Raw genomic sequence first — 11,256 nt, 5'->3', positions numbered from 1 at the left:
GTCCCTTGGCCCTTCCTTTTGGTGTCCATCACATCTGCTATAGTTTGAGTTCTCAGAATCTCTTGATTAGATGTGTAGCCATCCCTGGCCTCCCTGTCACAACAATCTCCATTTTCTAAACTATTATGCACCCTGCCACCAGGTTCAGCCAAGATATGGGATCATTGTTGCCCTGAAAATCATTGAGAAATCCCCAGACCTCTCCGGAAACAGCCTAGCTCTGTGTCACTGGCTACAAAGATCTTCATGCTGGCTTCAGCTCATGAGTTTGAATCACTTCCTGCCATGTCACTGTACACTGTACAGTCTGTTTTCAAGGGTTGGCTGCAAGGGGCTCAGCCAGTGAGGAAGATGATTATATCATATGACAAGGAGTAAGAGGTGGGTGTCTGCAGGGCTGGCTCCTCTAGAAGCCCAGTGGTGTCACCGAGGATTTACCCCAGTAAGTTGGCTTGAGCCGAGGTGGGTTCCAACACAGGCCCAAAATGGCTTGTGGGTTCCAGGTATCACAGATTCACACAGCTATGTCCACAGATAGAAACTTCTACTTGAATGTCTCTTTTTACTGGGGGAGAAAACCTTTCCCAAGAGCACCCCCCTCCCACCTCATGGGCCAGAATGGCATTGAAGGCCTTACTTATACCACTAGGCACTGCATGAGCATGCTGGCTTGAATTAATCAAGCTTCCATTTCCAAGGCTGATAAACTCCAGCCTGAGCACATGGTCATTGGTGCAAAGAACAGAGCCCAGCCGAGGCTTAGATGCATGGAATAAAGGGGAACATGGCTCTGGGTAAGGGACTGGCTACATCTGCTGCTCCCTGAAAACATCACCTGCCTTCACAGTTTCATGCCTTCAGTCACGTCTCCCCTTTGTCTGAATGTTCTTCCACCCTGGGAAACTCCTATTCATCTTTCAAGATTCAGCCGTAATGCCACCACCCCTGCAGTGTGACTGTGTTGGGAAACTCCAAGTGGCAGAGAGCTGCAGGAAGCCTCTAGGCTCCAGCCAACGCCTGCAAGGGCCTCCAGTGACAGCCAGCGAGAAAGTGAGGCCTCCAGTCCTACAAGCAGAAGAAATTGAATTCTGCCAACAATGACATGAACTATGAAGCAAATTCTCTCCCTCACAAGCCTCAGATGGGACCATAGACCCAGCCATCACCTTGATTGCAGCCTGTGAGAGATCTTGAGGCCAAGGCTCCTGGCTAAGCCTAGCCTGGATGCCTGGTTCCGAGAAGCTGTAATGCCATAAATATGTGTGTGTGTGCACACGTGTGTGTGCATGCATGTGTGTGTGTGCACATGTGTGTGTATGCGTGTGTATGTGTGTTTTGAGACACAGTCTCACTCTATCACCTAGGCTGGAGTGCAGTGGTGCCATCTTCTTTCACTGCAGCCTCTGCCTCCTGGGTTCAAGTGATTCTCCTGCCTCAGCCTCCCACGTAGGTAGGATTATGGGTGTGTACCACCACACTCAGCTAATTTTTGTATTTTTAGTAGAGATGGGGTTTCACCATATTGGCCAGGTTAGTCTTGAACTCCTGACCTCAAGTGATCTGCCTGCCTCAGCCTCTCAAGGTGCTGGGATTACAGGCATGAGCCACCGCACCCTGGGAAATGTGTTTTAAGAAGTTTGTGCTAGTATTGTTACTGTGTAGATAATTAACAAACCCGGTTTCCCCCAACCCACTCCAACCCATTCTCCACATTGCAGCTGAGTGGTGTTTTCTAGCTAAATTAAATCACACCTTTCAACTCACAATTTTCGGATGGCTTTTGAGTCCCCTAAGAGTGCCCTTGACCATTGTCTACGAGATTCAATACTGTCCAGATGCCTCACTTGTGGCCACACCTGGCTCATTACCAGCTGTCACTCTCCCTTCTGCCTCAGGGACCTCACACGTGCTATTTTCTTCTCTAGAAGCTCTTCCCACTTCCAACTGCTCTACCGACATCCAGCTCCTTATCTTCCTTCAGAGACCCCGGATTGACCTTGCCCACTCCTTCCCTGGGCTGTTGGGTCTCAGCTGCTCCTTGTTTCCGTCATTGCTCATGTTACAATTTGTGGTTGGCTTAATCCCCACCCCAGCCCACTAGACTGTGAGCCCATAAGGGCAGGTGTCACAACTGTTGCCTTCCCCACTGCAATCCCAGCACCTAGTTCTCCACCTGATGCATGGTAGATGTTCACTGGATAGTTACCAGATGAATGAATGGGCTTAATTCTCATCGGAATCTACCAGAATGTATATGTTCCAGTAAATGTTCATCTTAATGTTTCATGACTCTACAGTCAGAGGAGACATTCCCAACGCTGATGCTCGTTTCTTTTCTTTGTCCCCTCCTCCTCTGTGCTCCCATTGTATGCTTCAGGCTTGGATCACATGTCCCGGGGAGGAAGGCTGTGGACCAGAGCTGGAAGAGAAAAAAAAAGGAATGAAATCAGGGATGGATGGAGCTCAGGTGGCTGGGATCCAGGGAGGGACAGCTGAAGAAGGAAGCACTGAAGGAAGCAGACAGAGGCCTGGGATGCCAGGGAGGCGACCCAGAACCCAGTGCCTGTGTGCACAGTGCGTGTATCTGGCTATGCACAACCATTGAGCATTGCTCCAAGTTAAACCATCAGAAGGAGGGGCTGCGGGCATGTGTACACTATGGATAATGGGCCTCACAACATCCAGCGCATTAGCTAGATAGCCTTTGAGCTGCATAAAGGATGCATCTCAAAGTGCCTGCACTGTATTAATTTCACCCTTGCTAGAAATGCCTGGAAAATAATAGGCATTCAATAAGTCACTGTAGAATAAATAAATAAATGAAGATTGAATTTTGAGGTCCTTGGTTTTTTATTGAGGTCAATATGAGAATAAAGCATGTCTCTTTCGCTACTATAAAGCTGGCCTTGATGATAGCATCCATTGATGGAGAGGAAAGAGCACTTTGGATTTTAATCCCAGCTCTACCACTTTACTAGCTGTGTGACCTTAGGCCAGTTACTTAACCTGTCAGTGTATCAGTTTTCTAACCTATACAATGTGGGCTAATTCAGAATTATTGAGAGACTTAAGTGAAATTACATATGTCAAATGCCTCACATGGCCTCCAAGCACATCTGGATCCTCAATCCCTTGACTTGTTAGAAAAGAGACCTAAGATGTGTGTCACAGCCTGGAGCCTGCTGCAGGGCCAAAGCTGAGGCTAATGGATGTGAGTATGGTGGCATATTATGGTTTGCTCTAGTAGGTTCTGATACATTCCAATATTTCCCAGAATGAGATCATCAGGGATGGGGAGCTAAGACTATGTAAACCCGATATGTGACAATAGAGACTGGAACGGCCCCTGTCCTGTCAGGAGATGCTCTTTGCTGATTCTGGCCAAGTGGAGAGAGTAAATCTTGTAATACTTCTCTGTTCAAGTCACCTGGGAGGCAAACCATCTTTTCAATCTTAAGTTTCGGAAGTCTGTTTTATATGTATCAGTGACTCTCAAGTTATTAAAGATTGGCTCTCTGGAGAAGAGTATCTAGAGGAAGAGGAGGTGTCTGCAAAAGCAATCGGGAAAAGTCAAAGTTGTGGCCCCATGAAGGCAAGGAGAGGGGGCAGTGCCAGGGACTGGCCAGCAGCACCATATGCTACTGCGTAATCAATGAAAACCAGGGCCAATTGCTGTCAATCAACTTCCACTTTCCCAAAGAAAGTATCCATTGTCTACAAGAAAACAAACAAACAAAGAAAAAAGTGGTTGCTGAGTTGTAAAATCACTCATTTGTGAATAGTCCTACTATTCACAAATGAGAATCAACATAGTTCCAGTACTTGGAAAATTTGGCGCAATGGCCATACATCCAAAGGGAAAACACAGTGGCTTACGTGAACCAAAAATCTCTTCTATCTCCCACACTTCCTCCTTCTAAAAACTGTGGCCGGATAGTCCCTGGCGATTCCCTCCTCATCTCCTGTTCCACAAGGGCCACTGGAAAAACAGAGGAAACTGGGCCTTGGCAACAGAGTCTGGGACTCAAAAATAGTAGATTTCCCTTTTATTTTTGGTGCAGTCTTGGTCATTTGTCTATGTGACCTGCAGTTATTTTCATTTCTAAAAGGGAGATAATTCATGGCTTTCAGAATGAAGAATTAAGAAAAATAATGAATGCACCTACTATGGTACCTGGTGCAAAAAAGTCCTCAGAAATATTAGTTCCCTTCCAGCTTTCCTCTTTACTTTTTAAAACTGAGCATTTGGATTTGGCTGAAGAAAGAAAAAAAAAAAAAACACAGGAAAAGATTTCATGGTAAAGCGTATTTTCCTGTAACACAGAAGCAGGAAACGAAGACCTGAAAAATCTCATAATTATACTTCAAGAAGACAAGAAGAATTAGGATAGTAGCATTCACTGAATGTTTACAATGGTCTAAGTGCGCTGCATATATTAACTCTTTTCTCTTTTCATTCTTGTAAGAAGACGATGAGGCAGGCATCATCATCATTCCCATTTTCTAGGCAAGGACACCAGGGACATGAAGATGTGAGTGGTATACAAAGGGAGTTATCTGGCTAATAAGTGGCAGAGCCATACTTGAACCTAGATGGGGTCATCTGGGAAGGAGACTGAGACAGATTTGCTGAAAGCGGGTATATTAGGAAGTGTTCCTGGGATCGACATCTGTGTGAAGGAAGCAATACATAGGCAGGGGGGAGCTGGACTGTGATGTGGTTGCAACAGAGTTCTCTGCCAAATGCGCTGGGAGCTATGAAGCTGGAATGGCCCTTCAGAGATGTTCCAAACTGAAGCAAAGAGGGTTGAGTCCTTTTATCCCCATGATGGGTTATTGGGTGTAGCTCTCATTAGGGAGGAGGATGTGGCCTTGAGGAGAGTGGCTCTCTTCAGCCTCAAGCAATTCCTGTAGCAGGTCTCAGTTGGGAAATGTCAGCTGCCAACAACCCAGTACCTGGGGGAGTGAACGCATACCACAGTGTCCCCTGCCTTCACCCTTTGCCTCACTCAGATCCACTTGCTTTGAAAAAAAGCCTGGGAACAGCCATTCCAGGATTCTGGGGGAAACATAACAGAAATATTAGTGGAACAAACTACAACTCCTGCTGTTGCAGCTGCTCCCAAAGCCACCACTGATATCTATTGCTTCCCTTCTCTACTACTCATTCTAAACTCTCCTCCCCCTTGGCAAGAATCTCTGCTACTTTCCATTGCTTACTACTGGGCAAACCCAGAGCCTCATCATGAGGGGTCTGAACTCCTGCTAACCATGCCATTTGGGTCTACAAACCAGGCAAGGGATTTTTTTTTTTTTTTTTTTTTTTTTTTTATTTTTATTTATTATTATTATTATTATTATTATTATACTTTAGGCTCTATGGTACATGTGCGCAACGTGCAGGTAAGTTACATATGTATACATGTGCCATGCTGGTGCGCTGCACCCACCAACTCGTCATCTAGCATTAGGTATATCTCCCAATGCTATCCCTCCCCCCTCCCCCCACCCCACAACAGTCCCCGAAGTGTGATGTTCCCCTTCCTGTGTCCATGTGTTCTCATTGTTCAATTCCCACCTATGAGTGAGAATATGCGGTGTTTGGTTTTTTGTTCTTGCGATAGTTTACTGAGAATGATGATTTCCAATTTCATCCATGTCCCTACAAAGGACGTGAACTCATCATTTTTTATGGCTGCATAGTATTCCATGGTGTATATGTGCCACATTTTCTTAATCCAGTCTATCATTGTTGGACATTTGGGTTGGTTCCAAGTCTTTGCTATTGTGAATAGTGCCGCAATAAACATACGTGTGCATGTGTCTTTATAGCAGCATGATTTATAGTCCTTTGGGTATATACCCAGTAATGGGATGGCTGGGTCAAATGGAATTTCTAGTTCTAGATCCCTGAGGAATCGCCACACTGACTTCCACAAGGGTTGAACTAGTTTACAGTCCCACCAACAGTGTAAAAGTGTTCCTATTTCTCCACATCCTCTCCAGCACCTGTTGTTTCCTGACTTTTTAATGATTGCCATTCTAACTGGTGTGAGATGGTATCTCATTGTGGTTTTGATTTGCATTTCTCTGATGGCCAGTGATGGTGAGCATTTTCTCATGTGTTTTTTGGCTGCATAAATGTCTTCTTTTGAGAAGTGTCTGTTCATGTCCTTTGCCCACTTTTTGATGGGGTTGTTTGTTTTTTTCTTGTAAATTTGTTGGAGTTCATTGTAGATTCTTGATACTAGCCCTTTGTCAGATGAGTAGGTTGCGAAAATTTTCTCCCATTTTGTAGGCTGCCTGTTCACTCTGATGGTAGTTTCCTTTGCTGTGCAGAAGCTCTTTAGTTTAATTAGATCCCATTTGTCAATTTTGGCTTTTGTTGCCCTTGCTTTTGGAGTTTTAGACATGAAGTCCTTGCCCATGCCTATGTCCTGAATGGTATTGCCTAGGTTTTCTTCTAGGGTTTTTATGGTTTTAGGTCTAACATTTAAGTCTTTAATCCATCTTGAATTAATTTTTGTATAAGGTGTAAGGAAGGGATCCAGTTTCAGCTTTCTACATATGGCTAGCCAGTTTTCCCAGCACCATTTATTAAATAGGGAATCCTTTCCCCATTGCTTGTTTTTGTCAGGTTTGTCAAAGATCCGATAGTTGTAGATATGTGGCGTTATTTCTGAGGGCTCTGTTCTGTTCCATTGATCTATATCTCTGTTTTGGTACCAGTACCATGCTGTTTTGGTTACTGTAGCCTTGTAGTATAGTTTGAAGTCAGGTAGCGTGATGCCTCCAGCTTTGTTCTTTTGGCTTAGGATTGACTTGGCGATGCGGGCTCTTTTTTGGTTCCATATGAACTTTAAAGTAGTTTTTTCCAATTCTGTGAAGAAAGTCATTGGTAACTTGATGGGGATGGCATTGAATCTGTAAATTACCTTGGGAAGGATGGCCATTTTCATGATATTGATTCTTCCTACCCATGAGCATGGAATGTTCTTCCATTTGTTTGTATCCTCTTTTATTTCCTTGAGCAGTGGTTTGTAGTTCTCCTTGAAGAGGTCCTTCACATCCCTTGTAAGTTGGATTCCTAGGTATTTTATTCTCTTTGAAGCAATTGTGAATGGGAGTTCACTCATGATTTGGCTCTCTGTTTGTCTGTTATTGATGTATAAGAATGCTTGTGATTTTTGTACATTGATTTTGTATCCTGAGACTTTGCTGAAGTTGCTTATCAGCTTAAGGAGATTTTGGGCTGAGACAATGGGGTTTTCTAGATATACTATCATGTCATCTGCAAATAGGGACAATTTGACTTCCTCTTTTCCTAATTGAATACCCTTGATTTCCTTCTCTTGCCTAATTGCCCTGGCCAGAACTTCCAACACTATGTTGAATAGAAGTGGTGAGAGAGGGCATCCCTGTCTTGTGCCAGTTTTCAAAGGGAATGCTTCCAGTTTTTGCCCATTCAGTATGATATTGGCTGTGGGTTTGTCATAAATAGCTCTTATTATTTTGAGATACGACCCATCAATACCTAATTTATTGAGAGTTTTTAGCATGAAGGGTTGTTGAATTTTGTCAAAGGCTTTTTCTGCATCTATTGAGATAATCATGTGGTTTTTGACTTTGGTTCTGTTTATATGCTGGATTACATTTATTGATTTGCGTATATTGAACCAGCCTTGCATCCCAGGGATGAAGCCCACTTGATCATGGTGGATAAGCTTTTTGATGTGCTGCTGGATTCTGTTTGCCAGTATTTTATTGAGGATTTTTGCATCAATGTTCATCAAGGATATTGGTCTAAAATTCTCTTTTTTTGTTGTGTCTCTGCCAGGCTTTGGTATCAGGATGATGCTGGCCTCATAAAATGAGTTAGGGAGGATTCCCTCTTTTTCTATTGATTGGAATAGTTTCAGAAGGAATGGTACCAGCTCCTCCTTGTACCTCTGGTAGAATTCGGCTGTGAACCCATCTGGTCCTGGACTTTTTTTGGTTGGTAAGCTATTGATTATTGCCACAATTTCAGATCCTGTTATTGGTCTATTCAGAGATTCAATTTCTTCCTGGTTTAGTCTTGGGAGGGTGTATGTGTTGAGGAATTTATCCATTTCTTCTAGATTTTCTAGTTTATTTGCGTAGAGGTGTTTGTAATATTCTCTGATGGTAGTTTGTATTTCTGTGGGATCAGTGGTGATATCCCCTTTATCATTTTTTATTGCATCTATTTGATTCTTCTCTCTTTTTTTCTTTATTAATCTTGCTAGTGGTCTATCAATTTTGTTGATCCTCTCAAAAAACCAGCTCCTGGATTCATTTATTTTTTGAAGGGTTTTTTGTGTCTCTATTTCCTTCAGTTCTGCTCTGATTTTAGTTATTTCTTGCCTTCTGCTAGCTTTTGAATGTGTTTGCTCTTGCTTTTCTAGTTCTTTTAATTGTGATGTTAGGGTGTCAATTTTGGATCTTTCCTGCTTTCTCTTGTGGGCATTTAGTGCTATAAATTTCCCTCTACACACTGCTTTGAATGCATCCCAGAGATTCTGGTATGTTGTGTCTTGGTTCTCGTTGGTTTCAAAGAACATCTTTATTTCTCAGGCAAGGGATTTTGACTTCTTACTGGAATGGCTGCTTTCAGCCTCCTGTGATCCATTTTCGATTTCTTTTGCTTGTATAGACGAACAATAACCTTGTTGGCTGCCCTCCCATCTTGCACTTAGGGATGACATGTTTTATTAGATACAAAGATCTCTGCAGGTCTGGTCTCTCTGGCTGCCACTCCAAACTTGCTACTAATTATGATGATTGCACCCACCAGGTCTGTATTATTTCAGGACCTTATCATCCTCCTTGATACCTGGGGCCCAGTTCTGTCATGACATCTTCTACCCTCAGTCCTGGCCTGCAGGGATGTGGGTGCCCTTCTAGCACCTTCCTTCCATTCACTGCTGGAATGAATGTCCCCAGCCTCTCTCACAGAGCCGAGGCATCTAGTGGATTTGGGGGTACCTAGCATACCTGCTCCAGCAGTCTCCTCACTCTGAGCTTTCCTGTTCTTGCCTCCCCACTCAGTCACGTCAGTTCTGACATTTCTTCTTAGTGTCAGCCACCATTTTCTCCAAGCTGAGCAGCTTATAACATCAGGGAAGCACCTTTTCCCTGGGTCCTTGCAGGTTGTTGAATCTCCTATCGATAAACTCTCCCTTGACCCACTTTATGGTCTGTTTGCCCTTGACCCAGCACCTGCTAAATCCAGTCCCATTTCAGTGGCTACGTTGGGTACATGTTGGTGAGGACCTACAGCTCCTGTGGGAGATGGTTCATTCTCTGTCCTAGCAGGTCCAGCACTTTGGCAGCCAGGTTGTACCATGACTTAACCCAAGTCACTCCAGTGCGGGCACGTGTAGTTTTGCGCGGGAGAAGCCTCTGCATTATCTTCAAGCAAAGGAGGAGGAGCGCCGGCTTTGAACAGGGAGGAGGTGGCCATGTAGACAGGCCTGAGGAGGGTTCACTGGAATCGGGGGTTCAAGATTGTTCAGGTGCATCAACCCAGAGAACCCCGTTCACCTCTATCAGGGCTCTGACCCTGGGGCAGCAGATTTTCAGAGGTGAATTCAGCCTCTGGAGCTGTGCTTCTCCATGGGCTGAGCCTGCTCATGTTTGGCTGTAGGAGATGAAGCTCTCCTTCAATGTTGCTAAGGAGTCTTTTGGCTTTCACATTTAGCCTCTACTGGGTGATTAATCACCCACCCTTCAGCTTTTCATTGTCTTTTTCCAGAGCACTCCACAACAGTCATCCAAGTCCATTGTCTTTATAATTCTTCCTTTCCCTTACTTTTCAATTTCTGCCACGTGGTACCCTCCAGCACATCGCCCTCCATCAGCAGGCCATACAAGCATCACCAAGGAAAGTTTTAACAATTGTGGAGCCAAGCGTGCCAGAGGCTGTCCATGAGGGCCCACCACCAGTGATGGGTCCTTCTTGCCATGGTTCAATGGGTGGCTCAGCTCCCAAACTCCATTTTTGAATCTGTTTTCTTGGGCCACTCCTGGCGGGTTCTCTGGGATGCAGACTGTGTGTGAGAGAGGTCTGCACATAGGAAGTTTATGAAGCAGCATTCTCGGGATCAGCATCTGTAGGGAAATGCCCAGGTCTGGGCAGAGAGAGAGGTTGAGCTGGGATGCAGTTCAGTGAAGCCTTCAGTCAATGCTCAAGGGAGTTCTGGAGCTGGGATGGCCTTTCCAAGTGGTTTTGAAATGGAGCTTGGGGCTGGGTCTTTTATTTTTATTTATTTATTTATTTATTTATTTATTTATTTATTTATTGAGGCGGAGACTCACCATCCTTAGCACCTTCCTTACGACTTGCTGAGTCTCTGTCACCCAGAATCTCACTCTGTTGCCCAGGCTGGAGTGCAGTGGCACAATCTCGGCTTGTTGCAACCTCCACCTCCTGGGTTCAAGTGATTCTCCTACCTCAGCCTCCTGAGTAGCTGGGATTACAGGTGCCCACCAACACGCCCAGCTAATTTTTGTATTTTTAGTCCAGATGGGGTTTCACCACATTGGCCAGGCTGGTCTTGAACTCCTGACCTCAAGTGATTCTCCCCGCCTCGGCCTCGCAAAGTGCTGGGATTACAGGCTTAAGCCACCACACCTCAGCCGGGGCTGGGTCTTTAAACCTCTTTCCTGACCCATCATGAGATGTGTCTGCTCCCCAGGAAAGGAAGCATGACCTTGGGTGAGACAGTTCTCTTTGGCTGGGAAGCAATCTTTATGGAAGGACTCAGCACACAGCTGTTAGAATGCTTCAGTTCTGCAGTGGGATTTGGGTGGGGGTGGGGGGACCTGGGCAGTGCACTGTGTCAGGCATTCAACTCACTGTGCCAGTCACACAGTAGAATCCAGGAGTAGGAGAACACACAACTTATTTTTAAAACAACAAAAACTTTTTTTTAAATAAAGAAAATGAAACGTGGAAAACACTAAAGCCGGAAAAATCTTTTATTAGGGTTTTTGACTTATGGATTTCGAGTGTCCTTTGACACAGGAGTCTGGTTTTCTGTTATTGCAATAATGGCTGCAAAGTGAAGAACTTTCTTGATTGTTGGCAGCATCTACCAATGCCCTTCAGGTTGTAGGTCTGAAGTAGTTTATACCCATTCCGATCACACAAAACTTTGACTTCCATAAATTCCTACATTATAACATCCCCAGTATCCTCCTAATTAATTCCTATTTATTTTTTAAGGCCTAGCC

General features: G+C 44.5%; 1 protein-coding gene across 1 annotated transcript in view; it reads right to left on the bottom strand.

The window, feature by feature from the left end:
- Positions 1 to 1,769: 1,769 nt before the first annotated feature.
- The window catches only part of WDR7 (WD repeat domain 7), a 398,951-nt gene continuing 389,464 nt past the window's right edge, over positions 1,770 to 11,256 (bottom strand). Inside the window, exon 28 of the mRNA XM_054538012.2 lies at positions 1,770 to 2,419. Coding sequence (XP_054393987.2) covers positions 2,276 to 2,419 — 144 coding nt within the window. The 3' untranslated portion in view covers positions 1,770 to 2,275. The remainder of the gene's footprint in view (positions 2,420 to 11,256) is intronic.

This window comes from Pongo abelii, chromosome 17 (assembly GCF_028885655.2).
Source record: "Pongo abelii isolate AG06213 chromosome 17, NHGRI_mPonAbe1-v2.0_pri, whole genome shotgun sequence".
Taxonomy (NCBI): Eukaryota; Metazoa; Chordata; class Mammalia; order Primates; family Hominidae; genus Pongo; species Pongo abelii.
The sequence above is the reverse complement of the archived record's forward strand: the minus strand, read 5'-3'. Positions and strand labels throughout refer to the sequence as shown.